This window comes from Adiantum capillus-veneris, chromosome 8 (genome assembly GCF_014529385.1).
Source record: "Adiantum capillus-veneris isolate H3 chromosome 8, ASM1452938v2, whole genome shotgun sequence".
NCBI lineage: Eukaryota > Viridiplantae > Streptophyta > Polypodiopsida > Polypodiales > Pteridaceae > Adiantum > Adiantum capillus-veneris.
The window spans coordinates 67298639-67321658 of NC_140938.1; the positions used below are offsets into that span (position 1 = coordinate 67298639).

General features: G+C 42.7%; 1 protein-coding gene across 2 annotated transcripts in view; it reads left to right on the forward strand.

The window, feature by feature from the left end:
- The first annotated feature begins 7004 nt into the window (after positions 1 to 7004).
- The window catches only part of LOC147452288 (uncharacterized), a 75790-nt gene continuing 59774 nt past the window's right edge, over positions 7005 to 23020 (forward strand). Inside the window, exons 1-2 of one of the 2 annotated variants that reach the window (XM_086518045.1) lie at positions 7005 to 7628; positions 7727 to 7814. In XM_086518045.1, coding sequence (XP_086374171.1) covers positions 7327 to 7628; positions 7727 to 7814 — 390 coding nt within the window. In that variant the 5' untranslated portion in view covers positions 7005 to 7326. The remainder of the gene's footprint in view (positions 7629 to 7726; positions 7815 to 23020) is intronic. The other variant, XM_086518044.1, reaches the window with a different exon arrangement.

Below are 23020 nucleotides of genomic sequence, written 5' to 3' on the forward strand. Positions count from 1 at the left end.
GAATGAAATGGACTAAAGAGTAGACATGCTTGTGGCAGCTATGTCTCCCAAGCACCAAATGGATTAGTCATCCATCTTGGAAAGATGTCGTAGGGTAAAAAGGGATCCTCTACCCGCTAAGTAAAATTGACTAATGATTACGGTTTTATCTCTTCTACCTCATAGTCGAGGACGACTATGATTTCAAGAGAGAGGTAATGTCATAAAATCTAATATCTAACCAACCCAAATGATTTTCTCATATTAAACTGATCACTTAATGTGGAAGAATAAACGGGAACAGGGGTTAAGATATAGATGTGCTTATAGATCTATTTCAGCACGGGGCCAATGGTAAACGGACCCAAATGAGAAAAGGTCTATCAAAGAGCAAGGTTAATCAATGGAGCAAAAGACCTTAGGGTTGTCTTCATCAAAGCTTCCAAAGGTAAGTGTAAAAGCCTTAAGACATAGTCTTTAATTTTTACTCTTTAGTCACTAAGGTCCAAGCAGGCAAGGGGGCAGCTTGCTTAAGCTAGGGTTGTGCTTAAGCAGGGGGCCTGCCTGCTTACCAAGATCAAATGTCTTGCTACAAAGAGGGGGGCAATCCCTACAAAGGAGGGATGTGTGTAGTAAGTATGCACCCCACCAAGGACCCATACTCTTATGAAAGGAAAGGGGCCACATGTCAAGGGTAGAGCCACATTACTCAAGTAGGACACTTGTCAAGAGACTACACATCTTGCCCCAAAGGGAGCCAAGCTCTCATTGGCTAGAGGGCCACATGGCCCAATAAGCTTCAAGGAAAGCCTAGGGAAGGGAGTCGACCTAACTAGCTCTCTCTCTCTCTCTCTCTCTCTCTCTCTCTCTCTCTCTCTCGTTTGAGCATCCCACGAGCTCTCTCACTCTCATTCTTCCCTTCACACACTCTTGTGAAGCAAGAACTCCATCTCCTTCTCCAAGCTTGAGAAGTTGAGTGCCTACTACCACAAGCTCTTGGCTATGGATGCAAATCCACACAAGAGAATGCTTATGATTACTTATCAATCTCTCTAATCTCCATTATCACTATGCTAAGCTATGCTACAAGAGCTATGAGTGATTATGTGCAAGGGGTTATTGCTTTCTCGTAAAGCTACTTCTACTTCTCTCTTCTTCCTCACTCCCTCCCAGCTCTCCTCACCTTTCATGGTGTTTGAGGTCTTGGGATTGAGGCTGGGCATTTTCCAAGTTCATGCTAATCATGTTTATTGTCGTTACCATGCTAATGCTTGGTGAGTGAAGCTTACCATATTCATCTCATCAAGAAGGTCTCAAGGAACACAAACAATTGTATTGTAAACAAGTCTTCCATCATGGAAGAATCTATAATACAAATGCCTATTGGAGGGGGGACGGGCTCCAACTAATCCAGTCCTCTATTGGTGTCGATTTCTCTAAACTCTCACTCTCTTTTACAAATATTGCTCATGCCGTGTTAATGAAGTAGTGTGTTAGTGTTGCTCTCTCCATCCAAGCACTTTCTTTCTCACTATGAATCTATACTCAAAAGAATGCTCAAGGAAATGCTCAATATGTTATTCACTTTCCGCTCCAACTCAAGTTAAAAGGCTAATTCCATTACACAGTTGTCTGGTAAATTCTTTTATTTTTTCCACATAGCTCTTAATTGACAACGTGCCTTGTTTGATCTTGTCTAGCTCGCACGGGATGTCCACATCTCCCTTGTTGTCTGAATATTCTATTTGAAAAGCCTTAGTGAGATTGTTGTATGACTTGAGTTGGCAGGCTGGGGGGTAATGGTAATACCATTTCATTGTTCCCTCTTTGAGTGTATGGGGAAACTATTCCCCCCGTTCATCCTCGTCAATATCCTTTTCTGCATATTGCTCAAAAGCTTGAATGTGAACATTAGGCTCATTCTTCTTACCTCCTTTGAAAACTAGAAAATAAATTTTCAGATTAGTGGAGTGCTTTGTGTGACTGGTTCTGGTTTTGTGAATTGGTTTCTTGTCTTTGGATCTCCTTTTACTGTAATGGTCTGTGTCAGCTTCCTAGTTATTGTGTTTTCCAATTTCAGACACTGTGTCCTCTACCCTCTTCTTTGCTGGTTTGTGTCATGACTTATGACTTCTCTTGCTGCCTTTGCTCTCATCAATATGTTTTTGGTTGTGCCGAGATCCATGAGACCGGTTTCGTCATTTTGCTCGCTCTGCTTATCTGCACATGGAACGAGTTGATAAGCTGAGAATCTAGCGATTCATCAGTTGTTCCTAGACGTGGAGGAACATCCGTCTCATTCCGAGGTTCCCTCTCAGTCTCCGAGCCTCACTCCGATTCTTCTTGGATTGGGATGATGCAATCTGGATCATCCATGAATCTGGAAGCTGGCCTTCTACCTTGTGCAACTCTTCTGGGTAGCATGATCGATGTCTGATGACTCTAACACCAAATGGGAGGTAGTTCGTCTATCAAGTTTAAGAATTATCCTTTAAAACTTTCTAAAACAATGTAGGAGCTAGAGCTAAAAGAACGCATAAGCTCTAGCAAAAGGACTAAACGTACTTCGTTATTGCTTACAATGATTTGCATAAAATGTAAACATCAATGTAAATGTTGCAAAAGTTGAGACCCTTCGTGTCTAGATCTGCAATGTACATGTATTGATTATTCATTGATGCTTTGAAGAAGACAAGAACACCATACGATGATGAAGGAAGCCACTAAGTTGCTTGGGTCATGGAGATCTTAGTCATGTCTATATTCAAGCTTCTCTTTGTTGCAAAGAGCTCTAAGAGCATGAGTAATGAAAAGATTTTTAAGGGGGGGTCCGCCTTAAAAAATCCGGCCCTCAATTTTGTGTCCTCTCACATTTAATAATTTTCTCATTCATTATGGTTATAAGCATTCTAGTTTGAATATGTATGTAATAACGATACTTAATCTTCTCCTTAATTGTCATAAAATCTAATATCTAACTTTACCAAATGATTTTCTCATATTAAACTGATCATTTAATGTGGAGAGATAAAAGGGGACCAAGAGTTAGAATATAGATAAGTGCTTTTACACCTATCTCTACCAAGGGCCTACATGAGAGATGATGGCATCTCTACTATGGCTAAAAGAGGGATGGTCTATCCAAGAGCTAGGTACAAGAAGTGCTTTAGGTTCATCTCACGACGGGACCAAAAGAGAGATAGTTTTATCTCATTACAGGTCCATATGGGAGATGGCCTATAAAAGGGCAAGTACACTTAATGAGCATTAAGACCCTAGGGTTTGCTTCATTAAAGCCTCCAAGGGTTAGTGTTAAATGCCTTTAGACCTAGGACATTAAGTTGCATTTGTTATTTTTCCAAGGGGGGAACCTATGCTAAGCAGCTGGTGACTAAGCAGCTTGAGGTGCTTATTGACTAAGAACTATGACTAAGGTGCTTGAGGTGCTTGAGTCAAAAAGGGGGCCTACAAAGGAGGGGGCGAGCCCTAAAGGTAGGGGATGAGGGAGAAGAATATCTCTCTCTCTCTCTCTAGGCCATGCCCCTTATGGGCCAAAGGACACATGTCATCACCCTAGGCCTCCTGCTCCCCCTAAAAGTGCTAAAAGGTAGTCCACCTTAAAGGTCCAATGAGCATTTAAATAAATTGATTTAAGCATATCTTTTATTAGGAAAGGCAATTTCATTTTCTAGTTAATGCTAAATGATGCTAAAATCCTATTGGGTAGCCTACCAAATGACCAATGAGAATTAAGCTACATTATCTTAATTCCTATTGGCCAATTGACTGAGAGGCCCAATGAGGATTTAATAAAGTATTTTTGATTGCCAAAGCTTGTGATAATAGGGGTATCAAGGACACTTGTCACAAGGATACCCTTGTTGCCTTGGATGATCGAGGTCAACCATTGGCCAGCCCGGAAAGCATCCAATGAGAGAGTAGGTTTAGGGTAAGAAGCCCAAATTCGAATTTCCTTCTCTCTCTCATGAATCCCACGCCCCATTCTTGTGTGGAGGAGTTTTGAAGCTCACAAGTCTTCTCTCTCTCGCATGCAAGGTGAAGGGAGGTGCCTACACCAACACCTCTTGGCTATGGATGCCAATCCAACAAAGAGCCAAGCTTAAAGCATGCTAACATCTTCTTAATCTCTATGTAAGCTAAGCTATGCTACTTATGAGTGATTATATGTAAGGGGATGAAAACTTTCTTGTAGAAATACTTCTCCTTCTCTATTCTTCCTCAATCCCTGCCAGCTCTCCTCACCATTTATGGTGTTTGAGGTCTTGGGATAGAGGCTTGGGATATTTCAAGTTTTTGTTTTGTTAATAAGTATGCTAATGGTGGTGCATGAAGCTTCCATCTTCATGGCACCCAAATGATTGAATGAACACAATGATTAATGAGTTCACAAGTTCTTGTTAATGATTTCAAGCATGCTAATGGTTGTTTTGCAGCAAAGTCTTAGTACATGAAGCTTTACATCTTCATGCTATTAAAGAGGTCTTAAAGAACACAAAAGATTGTATTGTACCAAGCTCCTCTTATGAGGAAATCTATAATACAAAAGCCTTCTGGCGGGGGGACCGGCTCCAAGTAAATCCGGTCCTCAATTGTTGTCAAATTCTCTATCTCTCTCTCTTTTACAAGTTATTGGTCATGCCATGTTAATTAGGAAGTGTGTTTATTGTTGCTCTCTCCATCCAAACACTCTCTCCACCCACATGAAGGAATCTCCTTAATAAAATGCTCACAAAGTTATTCTCCTTCCGCTACAATTTAAGTTAATAGGCCAATTCCATTACATTAATTATGGTTATAAGCATGCTAGTTTGAATATGTATATAATAATGGTTAGTAAGTTTCTCTTTCATTATGTTTATAAGCATGCTAGTTTGAATATGTATGTAGTAATGATGTTTGGTTATGCACCCAAAAACGTAGCCCATGCCAATGTGAGTTTATACCCAAAGCAAGACAAAGTTAATTAAGATTTTAGGAGGCCTTGCACAGCTTCTTGGAAGATACTTAGAATCGGCTCGCTGTAAAATGCTTGCAAAAAACTTTCCTTGGATGTACAATTCTGAAGACCGATTAAAAAGCTAAAGACCATACTCAAATCTTTCTTGAAATGACTCATTCCATTTAAAGTCATCAAGTATCAATACACTAAACAATAAATAAGAAACTTAGACCAATGACATGTGAAGAAAACCCATATCTATGGTTGAGAATTGAGATAAAGAGACTCAAGAAGTTGTGGTAGGTGGGATAAATCCTTTTTGAGGGTTTTATTAAGTGGAATCTAAGGGAGATACCTTGTGGAAAAACAAGCCAAAGGTGGAATCTAAGGGAGATAGCATGTGGGAAAACAAGCAAAAAGAGAAGCCAAAGATTTTGAATCTTGTTTTTTGAAAGGAATTGAGGAAACGCAAAGGGAGTAGACGACCAAACAAAGGGGGAAGGAGGATCCATGGGGATACACATGGACTCTCGTGGATCTAGAGGACCCTCGCTTGCGCGCGTTCGTTGTGTTTTCCTTCTCTGCCCTTGAGCATGTCGTTATTGCCTCAATGTCCACCAAGTCCACTACATTGCTCCGCCTCCCGTCATTGGCACCATCTTTGCATGCTATGAAGCCCCTCCTGGCAGGGATAGTGACTGTGTGCTGTTAGTGCCACCACCTGGTGGCCATTGGTAGCTCTAAATTGGCAGCTTCGCCATAGATGTGAACATTTAGTTCATTTTGGAAGCTTTTAGAAGGTTCTAAAAACATTTAGAAGAATCTAGAAGAACTTAGAAGGTTCTAAAAGATTATAGAAGCATCAAGAAGATTTTAAAAGTTCAAGAAGATTTTAGAAGAATCTAAAAGGTTCTAGAGTTAGCTAGAAGAATTTACAAAGTTCTAAAAGGATCTAAAAGCTTGAGGAAGAACCTAAAAAGTTCTAAAAGGTTCTTAACCTCCTTGGGCTTAGTATAAATAGAGGTCTTGGGCTACAAGCTCCTCAATCTTGCCAATACTAGCTCTCATCTTATACTAAAGCTTTATTCTTGTAAACCAAGCCTTGCAATCAAGTTTCCTTAATCAAGTATCAAGTTGTACAATCAAGGTGAAGTGTTTCAAACAATCAAACACCAAACCCGTATATCGTGAGCGCCTTCTTTTCTGTAGCTCAAGACGCACTCATAACAGGCTTTGCCAAGGCTTCCCAACCCTAGCTTTGCATGTTGCTTGCCGACCTTACCCACACCTTTAGACCTTACTATTAATTTCAACATCAAAAGAATCTTTTGAACAAATTAATGAACAAAGATAAAATGGTGATAACATAGGCTTGAATTGCCTCCTCATTGTTGTATACGTTATTCTTTCCACATAAATTTACTACACCCATTTATAGTTAATCTTCTCATTGCAGCACTGAGACAACTGATTATCCTCTCATAGAAGATGAAGCAAAATTTTTGACCTTTAAAAGTAAGCACTTCATCAAACAACAACCCCCCCCCCCCCCCCCCCCCCCCCCCCCCCCCCAACACACACACACACAAAAGAAAAAAAGAAAGAAAGAAAAAAAACACACTCTCACACTCAAAAGGAAAACCCCTCTCTTCCTTTTGGATAATTGTGGGGTTTTGTCTTGTTTAGTTCATCGTTACAAAACCAAGTTCTCTCTCTTCTTAGGTCTCTTAAGAGCTTTGTCCCACCTAGTGGTTATTACAGCGGTTGAATGCTCTTCAAAAGCTAGTAAAAGCCATCTCCCAGAGCACTTACAACACTTATGCGGCCATGACCAAGGCATTGTAGTCGCTACAAAGAGGTGCTTGCAACCGAGATATTGCAAAGCATAGGTGCCCCGATGGGCTATCGTAGGTTTAGAGCTTAGAGAAATACAACCGTCGCACAAGTTTCTTCACTCTACTCCAACACGTACAACAGTTTCTTGATGCATTTGGTGTGACCATGATCTTTACTTGTGGTGCATGATAAGCAATTTTGCCCCTACTTCTCCCCCCCCCCTCTCTCTCTCTCTCTCTCTCTCACACACACACACACACACACACACACACACACACACACACCTTCCATTCCTCGCTCTCTCTCTCTCTCTCTCCCACGCTCCGCCGGCCCCCCGTCTGTGCACGTGGATTCTAGTCAGAGGCCTTCGGGACACGTAGATGCCTAATTTTCATATAGCGTGACAACGCACACTTCTGGCGGCAAAGCACACGAGAGGATCGCACAATAGATGAGTTTTGTTTTGCAGAGGAGGAGGAACACCTACCGGTTGATGTCTGCAGCTCTCATATCGCCCTGCCCCTATCATATCTCCCAGAAAGCTTGCAAATATGCTCTCCATAGCCACAGCGGCACATTGCTCCTGCTCTTTTAGCAAAAGATTTCAAGCTTCAGAGAGCCACTCCCCTCTTCCGGGCTCTCTTTGCAAGCAGTTTTGGGTACCGACTGGTGGTCGGCGCATCGTATTTCATCCATTGGGCTCCAGTTTATCCTGCAGAGTGTACAAGGAAGGGGATGGAGGCAGTGGTGATGGCCGTGGCGGTATGGGTGGTTCCGGGGGCAGTGGAGGCCATGGCGATGGGGCTTATGGAAAAGTTGGTGGAATTGGAGTGTTTGGCAGCTTATGGGCCAGGTTTGAAAAGCACCATTCTTACTTCTCGAATTGGTGATGTTATTTTTCACTTTCCTATATCCACTGACATTGCTTTCCTTACCCAAGTGACTTGTCAGGTACATGGAGACGTTGGAAGACCATCCCCTTATTACAAAGAGTCTCACTGCCGGCATTTTGAATCTTTTTGCAGACCTTGTCTGCCAGGTATTTAGCTAAGCTCGAGGTTTTCTGCATAATGTGCTCCTGGTTGAGAATGCTTTATTTTGGTTCTCTGATGCCTCTAAAAGGCTATATTTTATTTGTGCCATAGTTCATCTGGTGCTGCTTCACATTGAGTAGATTAGCATGCTTGTATGGCTAGTTATTGTCCTGGATTGGCCAGCCAGTGGCATTGGCCTTTAAGTCTTGTGTTAATTTTGGCCCTGTTTTGTGGTGAGCTGGGTGGCTGGGCACTCTCCCATAAATTCCTTTTACCCCTTGTTTCTCATATCTTGCTGCAGGCGCGGGGGGGGGGGGTGGGGGGGGTTGTTGTATAGCTGCTTTGTGCTGGCGGTGTGGCATGCCAGGTATCCTTTGTTGGCTGCTTTGCCTTGTTTTACAGTAATTGTGATTTTTCTAGTCATTGCAACTACAAGAGCAACGTTTTGATCTGATTTGGTGTGAGAGCTTTCAAAACTTACAACAAAATTTTTTGCCTTCTCCTTGTAGTGCATTCATACGTGTGTTGTGTAATCTGGCTTGGCTCATGAGTTATCATTTGGTGGCTGTTTTTGGGCCATTCTGTTGGAGTCTTGCTGGGTTCTGAACATGGACAATTGGTACATCTCTAAAAGCAATGTTTTAATCAAATCTCATGTGGGAGATTGAAGTGGCTGCTAAAACTCTTTATATAGCAGGATTCTCACCCTTTGCATGTGTGTTCACAGGCCCTTGCTTTATTTTTGATAGCTGAAGGTGTGCCTTGCGGCTACCATCTTCTTCAGCAACATCTTGGAGGAGTATGGATTTGACATCTTCAGCCTGTATCTGTGGTGGTTTGGGGCTCTTGTGGGAGTTGTGACTTGTGGATTCCTTGGATATATGAGTCGTAGTTTGGAGGAGACGAGATCTTGCTGCTCGGTTAGCTTGTGGATTCATGGTGTCTGCAGACCGTGCAACGTGAGTTGACCTTAACTATTTGGCATAAACAACAAAGGTCCAGACCTCATACATCTACATGATCTTGAAGCTGACGCTGTGCCTGTAGCCTAGGCCATTGCTACAGGTTCCATTAGGTGGACCTAGACACGATGTAAAGACTTGTTTTGGGTCATGTTTTGGGTCAAAGGGTGATTGTGTTCCTTTGGCTTGATCTATACAGGTTATTGCGAGGCTATTTAGGACATCTGTTTGGTTCATCACCGTCAACTTTTGAGAGCTAAGTTCAAAAAGGCCTTACCTTATTATGCTCGAGCTGAACAAGGTTGTTTGGGGCATCTTTATGGCTCACCGAATCAACCTCGGCAAAGAACCGTTGCGAGTTTAAGAGCCTAGCTAATCAGACTAGAGTATGGAGATCTTTATCTGAAAACACTCCCTCGTCTTGCCTCTTATGAGAAGAAGCGAGCTAGTGGGTTCTCACATCCTTCTCACTACCCTCACAAAAAAGAAGTATTATCATGTTTTTTTCCACATTATGTTTCAGGATGGAGCTAGGTAGACTTGGACAACATGAGTGCACATGTAGCCCCTAGCAATATAGCTCCATCCATCTCCCGTCATTTTGATGGTCTTATCACCACAACTACCTTCAACTTTATAGTCTTGGAGACTATGCTTTTTCTCTCCCTTACCTAGACCCCCCAAAGGATACTTGCAATCTTATATTGTTTTGTCTTGTAGGTTGACTTCAGCCTTGTGTAGTTGTTAACAAGGCTCTGTGTCGACCGGGGAGGTAAAGCCATTATTCAAGAGTTTCGAACTCCCAAACCGGCCCCTCCTCACCCCCTTTTCCATAGATTTTGTTCATCTTATCTTATCTTACCTTCTTTTTGGACCCTCAGTCCTTAATTGAGATGTATCCCAAAACCCCCCACGTTTGTAATGTCTTGTCTTTAGTCCCATGGGTCATATCTGACCTCCGTGGACGATAATACAATCTATCTCTCTCTCTCTCTCTCTCTCTCTCTCTCTCTCGGGAGTGTGGATGTGTATCTGATTAAGAAGAGGAAATTATATCACTCACCTAGGTGTGGTAGATTGGTTATTTTAATTTCCTCTTGAATAACAAGTCTTGAGTTCAACACTGGATAGATCTCTGAGGTCTCTTGGGATTGTTCCTACGAATTTGAAAACCTCTCTTCTTCTTCTTCTTCTTCTCTCCCCCCCCCCCCTTCCTCTCTCTCTCTCTCTCTCTCTCTCTCTCTCTCTCTCCAAACCAGCTCACTATAGGGTAGCAAAGTATGGATGGTCGAGGAGCTCACACCTCTTCAACTAAGGCCAAGAAATTGACTGAGGTTTATGAGGCTAGGAAATAAAGAAAATGGGCTGTTTATCGCTATAGTAAAGCCCTCAGCGAGCGTTTGAAGTTTCTGTGTTAGTGTTTTGTTTGTCATCTCTTTGGTTTCCTGTCTAGATCTCATGATTGAGGGCCTCTTTGTGGTTGTGCCCAGCCTTGTGAGGCTGTTTTAGAGTAGGCAAGTGGGGGATTTTCTGGTCAAAGATGCAATAGAAAAGGTAAAAAGATGATGATAAAGTTTGCAACCATGAGGAAACCTCTTCTCGAGCACGGGCAACTACTATATCTAAGATCGACTTCGATAGGACTCCACCAAATCAGCCTCTGGACAATGGGAAGCCCACCACTAGGCCCTCGTGGCCCGGGCAACACAACCTTCAGAGACGCAACTTGTAGGGGAGGGGATAGAGAGGGAGAGGTAGGCTAGGTGTAGAGAGAGATTGCAGGCAAAAAACACTATAAAGAGAGTTCACTGTGGAAAGCAAAACATGTTGCTAAATGGACTATTTTCTTGTTTTTCTAAGTAATTTTTTTATATTGAAATTAGGATATTTAAATTTGTACATAACCGTAAGGCTAGGAATTGTAGATCTACTGGAATTATCAAAAGCAATCAGGAAAGGACAACTCTGATGTGCCTTGATGGGTGACATTAAGCATTGCGAAGGGGTTGTATTGTTAGTTTGGTAGGAGAGACCTGGAAATGGATATTATTGATGCGTCACGTGGTGGGTGACGAGAGCATAAAAAAGGGAATATTCCTTTGGTTTGGTAAGAAATCCGAACTAGAAAAAGGAACACACGTAAAGATGCAAGACGAGAGCATAAAAAAGGGAATATTCCTTTGGTTTGGTAAGAAATCCGAACTGTAAAAAGGAATACACGTAAAGATGCAAGCACAAGAATAAAGATGGGCTCTCAGAAGCATTTTCTAAAAAGTGGAATATTTTTAAGTGTTTTCCAGGAAAAGCAGATACTTTTCCGCGAGGAATCTGTGTTTGCATTGCATCTGTGTGAACGAAATGCATTTGCGTCTAGAATGTGACTGTATAGCATTAATTCTTAACTCACTAAGTTTATTTGAGTTTTGAATAGGTTCACAATTTTTTTCTTAAGTGATAATAAGTGGGCAGCTCCTTCTAAAAATAAAGCAGACCCAAAGATTGGGTGTCCCAAATTTTCAGCCAAAAACAGCCTACGCATTATCTCTCCTCTCTCTATAGGTTGTCGCCAGTCCCCTCTCTTCCCTTGCTTTTCTGGCGCCCCCCCACCTTACGGCTATTGTCGCCGGATAGCCACCGACTATTCCTGCCAAGGTCCAAGGCCTATAAAAGCACCGCATGTCCCACTCCTAGACAGATGTGCCAGCGCTAGTTGCAAGGAACCCTCTCGACGGGAATCTGCAAGTGGATGAGAGAAGCTAGTACGTGGAGTTCGCTTTCCCATACACGGAGTGACAGGTATCGACCGTGAATTTGCGATATGAGTTGTTTCGTGTTTGTGCTTTTGCAGGTGCTCCATCACGAAGGAGGAGCAAGGAGGCCTCGGTCTGTACTCAGGGATTCTGGGAACGGAATCAGGAATGGTTTATAGGGCTTCATGCTCTAGGTACAGATGGAAAGAATTGAGAGCTCGTCTCTTGGGAATTTCCTACACGGTACGGGATTGAGCATCGATCTGAGAATTAGAATAGAGGGGTCACTCCGGTTCTTGTGCTTTGCAAAAAGATCCTCCCTATTAAAGATTCTCTTTAAGGGGGGAGATCAACCCATGTTCTGGTCTCAAATACTATGTCGATCTTCTCCCTCGCCTCTTTTGAGTTGGAAGTTTATTCATTTTCAGCTTGTTGATTGTTGCTAAATTGGCTTTATCGGACAGAAAAATAATTCTAAATGAATTATTGGATTTATAAGTGAGAGGGTTTTCTCGCTTGGAACATCAAGGAAAAATAGTTCTAAATGAATTATTGGAATTTTAAGTGAGGGTTTTTCTCACTGGAGACATTCGAGTACAGAGTATTCTTAGTGCGTCATTCAAAGTAATGACGATAGCACTGTGAACGAGAATATCTGTAAGGCCACCAGGAACGGGTACTTCTGATGCGTCACATCGGATGGGTGACAGGGAGCATCGGGAAGAAGTATCCGACCATCCGGGAACGGACATCTCTGATGCGTCATAGGATGGGTGACAAAGAGCATCGTGAAGGGGATTGTACCGTAAGTTCGGTAGGAAAGGACTAGGTGATGGGTATTCTTGATGCGTCACAAGGTGGGTTACGGGTGCATCGGAAAGGGGATATCCATAGTCGAGAGGAAATCCGAACTGGAAAGAGGAATACGCGTAAAGACGCAAGCACAAGAATAAAGATGGGTTCTGAGAAGCTTTTCTTAAAAAGCGGAAAATTTGAACGAGTTTTCCGGAAAGAGCAAACGCTTTTCTGCGAGGAATCTATGTCTGCATTGCATTTGTGCATGTGGTTGCATCCAGGGACGCCCGGGAAGTGTTGTGAAAAGCATTGTTATAAACTTATAAGGTTTTATTGAGTTTTTGGGTAGGTTCAGACCAATTTTACAATATGCCGGTCGTCCACTTAATAAGCGAGCAGCCACTTAGAAAATAAAGCAACAAAACCAGCCAGCGAATTCTCTCTCCCTACTTCGGGTAGAACAGAAAAAAAAAAAGAAAAAAAAAAGGCCACGATCTCTACGCGAGCAGCTATTCGTGTCGTGGTCAAGGAGCTATAAAAGCACCACATGCCCTCGTTGAAAAGGAGTCACCAACACCAGCAAGAGAAGACTCTACCGCCAGAAGACGCGAGAGATCGCGCGAGACTACGAAGCACGGAAGTCGCTTTTCCCGCACAAGAGCGACAGGTATCTATTGTGGATTCGCCATACGAATTGTGCGCGTGTTTGCGTGTGTGTTTGCTGGTACTTCCATCGCGAAGGAGAAGCGAGAAGGCTTCGGCCTACGCTTGGTTATTCCGGAAACGGAATTCGGAAATTGTCTGCGGAGTCTCAACTCTGAGTACACACGGAAAAAGGATTGAGAGCTTGTCTCTCGGATTTCCCTTACGGGAAGGAACGACCATCGAGTCAGAGATTTAGAACGGAGGGGTTTTCTCCGGTTCTTGTGCTTGTAAAAAGATTCTCCCTAATAAAGAATTCTCTTTAAGGGGGGGGACCAGCCCATCTTCTGGTCCCCAGTACTGTGTCGATCTTCTCACTTTCTCTCTCTCTCTCTCTCTCTATCTCTATCTATTTCTCTGTATATCCTTTGGCTTCAATAATAAGAGATAAATTCTATTTATCTGAGTATATTTTATATTGTTATGCGCTCCCGTTTGTGACAGTGGTATCAGAGCATGATCTCCTCTCTTTCTCTGTAAAGGAGGACGACTCTGGGAAGATACGGGAAGAAGCCATGACAAGCCAAGAGAGAAGTAAGCAGGTGGAAACCTAAGTCTTGCAGGAGAAAGCTCGCAGAGTTGGAATTTTTTTTCTCTTTGCAAGAAGTCGACACAAGACTTGGGATTCTCTGAGAAGGCAACAAGAGCATGATGCTGAAGAACCTAGAGAATCCAAGGAGCGGAATGCTCGAGATCCTTCAGAATTCAGAAGATATCCATGAACATCAATCCAGAACCATAGCCAAGAAATCCCGTCATCTCGGGAAGGATATGAAGGTCTTTAGACCTCAGAACCCTCTGATCAAGTTTGATACTTTTGACGGAAGAGAATATGCCCCGAAAGCTACCGCTTTCATTTGACTGTATGAAGTTGCCTTTGCAAACGGCAATTTCTGAGAAGCGTCAAAGGTAAGGCATGTGACCAAACACCTCAAGGGGATTGCAAGTACTTGGTGGTATACCAAAGCTTTGCAAGGAACTTACAACAAGACTTGGATTCAATTCAAGGCTGAATTTTTTTCCTCTACGCTTTAAGGAAGGCATCCAAGAAGATTGGGATCGGTTTGCCCAATAGAAATACGAGCAAGTCCAAGCAAGTAGTTGTTCACTCTTGCCAAGGTAGCTCCACTCTTGACCCTCTTTGAGGAAGGAAAGATGAAGAAATTCAACGAAGGACTTTTGCCGAATTTTGTAAACCCATTTGCAAGATACTTTGCAGCAGATGGTGGAGTCAACAATAAAAGCTGAAAGTGTACACCTTGATGTACATAGAATACAATCCCCGTAGTGGGACGAGAACCAATTTTTGTTACCTCTCCTCGAAGGATACATTGCTATCTGGAGAAAGTTTGGAGTAAGGGAATTCAATCTAGCTCCCGAGTTTTTGACCCTCAAACTTTAAGTGAGAGGGCAGGTCTTGGATCAAAGTTAAATCTTTGAGGAACTCATAAATGCATATTGCTTTTATGCACGAGATATGCATGTGTCTGACCAGGACAATCACTCTCGCGTATTTATGAGAGTAGGATCAATTTGAAACATTGTTTTCTGAGATGAATTGGTTTGCTCAACCATCCGGAAGGTCAACTATTGATCTCGTATCCGGTAGTTCACAAACAAATTACCTGCTATTGCGGGTAGGACGGCAGAAAGGAAGGAACCATTCAGATCTTTCAACCAAGAAAAGCTTTCACTAAGCTTGAATACTCTTTAAGCCCACACCCCCTACCCGGTAAGGGAAGATATGGTAGTGCTTTTCGCACAAGTGAATGAACACTCTTTACGAGGGAAGGAACAAGCGACGACTACGGCCTGTGCTCGAGGAATGCAAGGATTGAAATCCTAGATTATTTGATGAGTGGGTTTTGCTCTAAGATCGAGCCAAGGGATCGTCAAGTTGAGCGTCTTTGCTCTAAGGATCTTACGAAGGGAAGGTAATTTCCCAGGTTCATTGAAACTCTAACACAGCTTAAGAATTATGTATACTTTTGAGTACATGGATAACACACGAAGATGCAGACCTATGCCAAGGAACTGGATGAGAGTTTGTTATACTCTCTTGAGCGCCTTTTTGCGCGCAAGGATATTCCGACACGAGAATCTCTATTTGAGATGTGTTGGGTAGAAGGAATTTGAGTTTCTCTATGGAGAAGAGGTTTTCTTACGGTCGTTGATCATTGAGTACGCTATGTGCTTTTACCATTACAGTAGCAACTTTTGGTTGCGGTATATGTTTCTCCATGAGCAGGTCAAGTAGCATTTACATGCTGCTGGAATAAATTCGAACTATTATGTTCATAAGAATATAGTTCGTCAACTGTTTCAAAATGGTAAGAATTACATATGGGAGAACTTCCCTGAGAATCAAAGAGGGTTCGCTCTATTGTCAACCGTGTTTGAACGTACGTTCAGAAAATGCTATGGCTAGAATCCTATCTGCCTGAGATTTTGCAAGTCGTCATTGATGCTGCAAGGTGAATCATTTTTTATGATTTTGTAAGGAAGAGACGCTAATGGGCGTCGGAAAATCACTGCTGGTGGTAATAACTCGTAGGAGGAAACGATTGGAAGAAAGTGCTGTCGTGCACAAGGAATCTTCGGCCTGGAACCGTCCGTCTACGTTGAGCGACGGCCTGGAACAAGAACCTTCTTTAAGGTGATCGCAAATTGTGGAAGAAAGACATCGAGCTTAATGCTCTATGACTTGAGCATTCCCTATGTGGGAGGACACAAGAGGTTTAATATCCTCTAGACTAACAGCGCAGAATTATGCGCAAAGACAGATACCTAGATTGATTTCTAGGAGGATTATTCTTCTCGGGATTGAGAAGGTGGAATTGAGTTAACAGATTCTCGGATGAGGAAACTTCCAATCTGTTGGAAAGACGCGAATGACGAGTTCTTACATGGCTCGTAAGTTTGATGAATGGTGAAGGATATCCTCGAGGTACTAGAGGAAGGACATGAAGCGGTAAGGTAAGTATTGAATTCTTGAATTTTTGTTTAATTTAATTTTTAAGTTCTCTTTTGAGAAAGGACTAGCTCAACTCACCATTGAGCAAGATTTGGAATCTTTCCGGTTTCTCCCCGGCAGTTTAGTTGGACCTCTACATTTGAGGACAACTGTTTATAAGTGAGAGGGATGTTGCTAAATTGGCTTTATCGGACAGAAAAATAATTCTAAATGAATTATTGGATTTATAAGTGAGAGGGTTTTCTCGCTTGGAACATCAAGGAAAAATAATTCTAAATGAATTATTGGAATTTTAAGTGAGGGTTTTTCTCACTGGAGACATTTGAGTACAGAGTATTCTTAGTGCGTCATTCAAAGTAATGACGATAGCACTGTGAACGAGAATATCTGTAAGGCCACCAGGAACGGGTACTTCTGATGCGTCACATCGGATGGGTGACAGGGAGCATCGGGAAGAGGTATCCGACCATCCGGGAACGGACATCTCTGATGCGTCATAGGATGGGTGACAAAGAGCATCGTGAAGGGGATTGTACCGTAAGTTCGGTAGGAAAGGACTAGGTGATGGGTATTCTTGATGCGTCACAAGGTGGGTTACGGGTGCATCGGAAAGAGGATATCCATAGTCGAGAGGAAATCCTAACTGGAAAGAGGAATACGCGTAAAGACGCAAGCACAAGAATAAAGATGGGTTCTGAGAAGCTTTTCTTAAAAAGCGGAAAATTTGAACGAGTTTTCCGGAAAGAGCAAACGCTTTTCCGCGAGGAATCTATGTCTGCATTGCATTTGTGCATGTGGTTGCATCCAGGGACGCCTGGGAAGTGTTGTGAAAAGCATTGTTATAAACTTATAAGGTTTTATTGAGTTTTTGGGCAGGTTCAGACCAATTTTACAATATGCCGGTCGTCCACTTAATAAGCGAGCAGCCACTTAGAAAATAAAGCAACAAAACCAGCCAGCGAATTCTCTCTCCCTACTTCGGGTAGAACAGAAAAAAAAAAGAAAAAAAAAAGGCCGCGATCTCTACGCGAGCAGCTATTTGTGCCGTGGTCAAGGAGCTATAAAAGCACCACATGCCCTCGTTGAAAAGGAGTTACCAACACCAGCAAGAGAAGACTCTACCGCCAGAAGACGCGAGAGATTGCGCGAGACTACGAAGCACGGAAGTCGCTTTTCCCGCACAAGAGCGACAGGTATCTATTGTGGATTCGCCATACGAATTGTGCGCGTGTTTGTGTGTGTTTGCAGGTACTTCCATCGCGAAGGAGAAGCGAGAAGGCTTCGGCCTACGCTTGGGAATTCCGGAAACGGAATTCGGAAATTGTCTGCGGAGTCTCAACTCTGAGTACATACGGAAAAAGGATTGAGAGCTTGTCTCTCGGATTTCCCTTACGGGAAGGAACGACCATCGAGTCAGAGATTTAGAACGGAGGGGTTTTCTCCGGTTCTTGTGCTTGTAAAAAGATTCTCCCTAATAAAGAATTCTCTATAAGGGGGGGGACCAGCCCATCTTCTGGTCCCCAGTACTGCGTCGATCTTCTCACTTTCTCTCTCTCTCTCTCTCTCTCTATCTATTTCTCTGTATATCCTTTGGCTTCAATAATAAGAGATAAATTCTATTTATCTGAGTATATTTTATATTGTTATGCGCTCCCGTTTGTGACATGATTGTTTGTGTGGGCTCCCGTTTGTGTTGGTGGTATCAGAGCTCGGAATCCTCTCTTTCTTTGGCAAAGGAGAAGGATTCCGGGAAGGAACAGGAAGAACCATGACAAGCCACAAAAGAGAAACTTTAGCAAGTACCAAGGTTGGATCAAAACGTACGTACTGATCCGTTTCGTACCGTACGGACGTTATGTACGGATTAGTACCGTACGGAACGATCCGTACGCCTTTTTTTTGGTGGAATTTTTTTTTGGGTGTGGGAAGCTTGTATAATGCTGATTTAAAATAAAAATCCAAATCTCTTGCAATAGTTACATAGTATATGGTTGTCTTGTAAAATGTGTCTTTGAATGTCTCTATAAGAAGTTGGCTTCTCTCTTGTTTTTTATTGTAAATGTCCTAGAAAATTTAGTACTTTGCGGTTTTTTTACAAGAGTACGTATTTTTATGTAATTTTTCATGTACGGAACAACGTACAATACGTACATATACGCCACGTACAGTACGTTTGGTACCACCTTGGCAAGAACGAGTTCAACTCGCGGAATTGCAGTAGCTTATTTTGCTGCCGGTGGTTGTTTAAAAGGTTTTGGATGGAATCAAGAATCCGCAAGGAATAGATGACGATGGGCGTTAGGAAAATCCTGTCAGTGGTAGCAACCCGCCACAGGAGGATGCGGAAAGAGGTGCCGAAGCGAACAAAGGAATCTCCGGATCAGGACAAACGGCCTTTCAAGAGCAAGGGCCAAGAAAAAGAACTTTCTCTTCTTAACAAAAGCAAGGATATCTCTATCTCTTCTCCATCATACTCTCTTGATTATACTACTATATCTACTTCTCATACAATATCTAAATCTTCTCCTAAGAAGAAAACTCCTACTTCTTCCCTACGTAATACTAAAGAAAAGCCGAAGTTCAAGAAGGATAACCGCAAGCGTCACCGCAAGATGCGGATTTTCAAATCTGGTGGCAAGGATGTCAAGCTTGACAACTACATAGGACAAAGGGACATGTCCAAGGTACTGTTTTTCATCAGTTTGAAGTTGCGTTTGCCAACGGGAACTTCACCGAAAAATCCAAGTTGTGTCATGTTGGGATGCATCTCAAGGAGAGACAAGCAATTGGTGGTTAGCTAAGATTCTAGAAGGTACACAAGCCAAAAAGTGGGCTCAATTTAATGAACAATTTCTTTTGCTCGACTTCAAGAAGGACATTCGGAAGGAATGGGATTGGCTCGCCCAAAAGGAACACGAGAAAGTCACGGCTTACGTTGACAAGCATTGGTCGGTTCTTCTGAAAGTTATGCCTTTCATGAAGATTTCTAATGAGGAAAAGATGCAGAAGTTGAAGCTCGCCTTCAACCTCCGTTTCGGAAGATCATGAAGGTGTATCCCTATGACACCCTTCAGCGGATGAGGGAGTCGGCAATCATTGCCGAGGATCTATACTCCATTGGTGCCCCCAGACAAATGGAACATAGATCGTACCGTGCAAGGCAAAGAGCGGTTTATGATGACCATGGCGACCAAGACAAAAAGCGTCGGCTTAAGTATCTCACGCCAAATCAAGTACAAACCTTCAAAGAGCAAGGAAGGTGTTTCTACTGTGGTCAGAAAGGACATATGAAGATCGATTGTCCTGTTCGGCAGCAACTGCAGGAACAAGCATCTTCGAAGAATGAACAATTGTAGAAGGAATCCGCTCCAATCGAGCTCGAACTCCATTCCTGATTTTGATCCTCTATGACCTTGGACCGACGGACAACTTCATCCCACTAGAAACTGTATAATGCTTGGGTCTCACACCGGCTGTTGACTATTCTTATGAAGCATGCTTAGTGCAATTCTTCAGTTTTGGAGCCTCTCTCAAAGCAAGTTTTGAGCCTTCTTGGAACTATCAATGGTCGTTACATCAACATTTTAGTGGACAGCGGATGCTCTAATAATTTCAAAGTTCTTTACTATTTTCTATTAACTTTTTCGTCAACACTCAGACAGTTCAACAGCTAGGCTTCCAACTTTGAAGATATCTCACTGATATGATGTGGAATTAGCAGATGGATCAATTTTGACTTGTGATTAGACAGTTCGACAGTTGCAGTTCGGTATTCAAACGTATGCAGATTAATTGGAGTTCAAAGTCATGCCTCTATGTTATTACGACACGATTCTTGATCAGCATTGGTTATTCCGATATGATCGAGCAATTAGCTTTCGAGGACATACTATCAATCTGTTCAAAGATGGACGGGAACTGATTTTACACGGGCTTTATCATGCGTAGCGAGTGATTCAAGCCTCATGTGTACTAGTCGAACGACATGATACAGAGAATTATAAAGCAAATATGATCTCCGATGCAGACGCATAAATTCTAATTGATGTATTTTGAATTCATTAATTTCATTTGAATCAATTGCTGAAGACAAAGATGATTTCAAGCAAGAAGTTTTTCCAAGTGATACTTTGTTACTAAACAGAGCTAAGGACATAGTTGCGGATTTCGACTTCAAAGATGATTCTGAAGAATTTTGGGATTCATTATTGGAAGATGATTACAGTTTCTAGCCGAAATCCTCTCCAATGATTTATAAAGTTGAAGTTACCCCATCTGAAGAGTACCTTGAGAAGATTTCCTCTTCCCCAAGTATTTTGCAGTTACTTAAAGATTTTGAACCAGAAATCTTACATCGCATGAAGAATTTTGAAGATCAACCTCTTGTTGCAGTCAACCTAATTATGTCAGATTCCTCTAAAAAGTCTTTAAATAATGCAATGACATAGGATAAGTCAAAGCAAAAAGGTTTCGCAAGAAGCAAAGGTTCAAGACAAAGGTTTCCGATAACTCAAAGATTGAAGATTTTCGAAGATTCAATGCTTTTCCAAAGTTCTATCAATATTAGAAGTCATTTCTTTGACACGGGCTCCCATTTTAAATGGGAGGGAATGTCACGATTGTGACTATGTTAACATTATTACATCTACTCCTAGTTGCAGATACGCGAAGTGCCATGCCAAGGAGAACCCCTACGCTTGGATGGTCACACCCCTACGCTCAAAAGACGTGTCTCTTCGCCAAAAGCCACACTTTTTCGACGATCGGTCACACCCCTTCGCTCTACGGGTTCGATTCTTTGCCCAATGGTTGCAGCTCTTCGCCGAAAGGATGTGTCCTTACGTTTAAAGTCATGTCTCTTCACCAGGAGATGTGTCTTTTCATTTGTGTCTCTTCGTCTCCTATATAAGGAGCCCTTGTATCACACAATTAATCAATCAACATAGAGTCTTCTGAGTCTTGTTTCTGAGTCTAGTTCAAGTTTCTTAAGCCTTAATCATGAGTTTAAGTACTTAATTAAGGATTAGTACCTAGAATCCTTACAATGGTATCAGAGCAATTTTTTTTTTCGGGACCCGAAGGTTGTGAGCCTCTCACCCTAGCCGCTACACTCTACCCATTTCCCGGAGTTGTATGAAAATAGAAGAAAGATGGTACACATATCGGCATGAGGTAATCTTAATTTACTCCTGTTCTATTGCTATAAATATTACAAAAGACAAGGGACAACAGCAAGGCCATGTGTGGGCGTACGGGTCATGCTCGTCATTCTGGATGGGGCTATTCGAAGGGACGTGCCTTTTCGAGCTCAAGTTCGTACCCCTTCGTATAAAAAGCCACTACCCCTTGCAGGATCGCATCCCTTGCTTCCCAAGGCTACCCCTAGCGCACCTCTTTGCTGCCCTTGCGCACCCTTTCCCTGTTGCTGGGCTGATTTCTGGAAACGTTGCATGTTGAAATTTCACTGGCTGCTGCCCCTCTTCTTCCCGTGCCTCTCCAGCATGAAGTGGCACACCCCTTCCCAGAGAGAGAGACATTGGAATCGTCGGCTGTTTGTGCTGGCTACCCTTTCACTGCATTATGAAAACGCTGGCAGCACTTCGTAAAAGTCTACGCATGACAATTAAAGGCAGCATATAGTTTTTTTAACCCACTTATTAGTTAACGATTTTGATTTTAAGTGGCCAACGTGTAAGTTCATTTGGCCGGCCGCCCAACTTATTAACTCAGTGGGCACCCTTCGGTGAAAGTTAAAAAAATATATAAATAACCCATCAACTTTAGAGCTGGCCCCTCAGTAAGCACCGTACTCCGCGCACGATGGCAAACGAATTCCAAGATGTGCTTATTTTGTAAATTTTGTATATAAACCAAGTTCCCGAAGAAGCAGTACCGGCGAACTCTCTCCGAGGATTGGCAGGTCCTCCCGTCCCAGAAGGAGTACTCGTCCCAGATTTTGCCCTTGCACCTGTTCGAGAGTTCCTTTTGAGGAATCACCATGCCGACATCACAAGACGGCGTCGAACAATCGGAAGAGGCTCTCGCTATCATCAAAGAACATATGGCGACACTTTCCCACAAGCCTCGCATCACTTCACACTCGCTTGGATCAAATGTAGACGCAAAATACTTTCGAAGTCGTCCTGCTGCTTCTCGGACTACACATGCAACATCTTCCACACCTTGGTCTAGAGCTTTAGTGGATGAACCAAATGAACCACATCCAACTGAAGAGGTAGACAATCGCGAGCTTCAATTACTTTATAAAAATATCAATGCTGCACAGGAGAAGAAGCTTGATGTTAAATTGTCGGAACCGTATAATGGTCGCCGTGACAAGCGCGTGTTGGACCAATGGCTATTCAAAATTTTGATCTACTTATCAAATACAGACTTAGTCGTGAGTAAAAAGGTTGCACTTGCTAGTTCTTTGCTCAAGGATACTTCATTTGGTGGCAACGACGGGTTGCTGATGGTAAACACACGCCTTCTTGGGATAAATTCGGGCGTGCTATTCGCAAGGCGTTCGAGCTTGCCAATGCGGATTTTCATGCCTGGTCCTCTCTTCTTCGCCTGAGCCAAACAGGTTCCTTGGCCGCGTACATCATAGAGTTCCAAAGGCTAACTCTGGAGATAGAGATCCTTAGTCCCTGTGATAAACTACACAGGTTTATCGACGGACTCGAACCCAACCTGAAGAACAATGTGCACAAATACGATTCTACCACCTTGGATGCTGCAATTGCCTATGTGGAGCGTCTTGGCGATAATCGGCGCCTTACATGGAATTTTCTCCCTGGTGAAAGATCTTCAAATAGCGCTCGCTTTTTACAACGCGATCGCAGAAACAGCTATAGCCAAAGTGAGCAACATCAATCTCAGTTCAAACAGCAAGCAACAAAGCCTTATTCAACTTCAAGGTTCTATTCTCAAGATCGACAATCTCAAAGCAAATCTTCTTCAAATGCTCCACTTGATCGTGGTAAAGGACCTGATTTTTCTCAAGATCAGCATTCCAATAGTCAGCA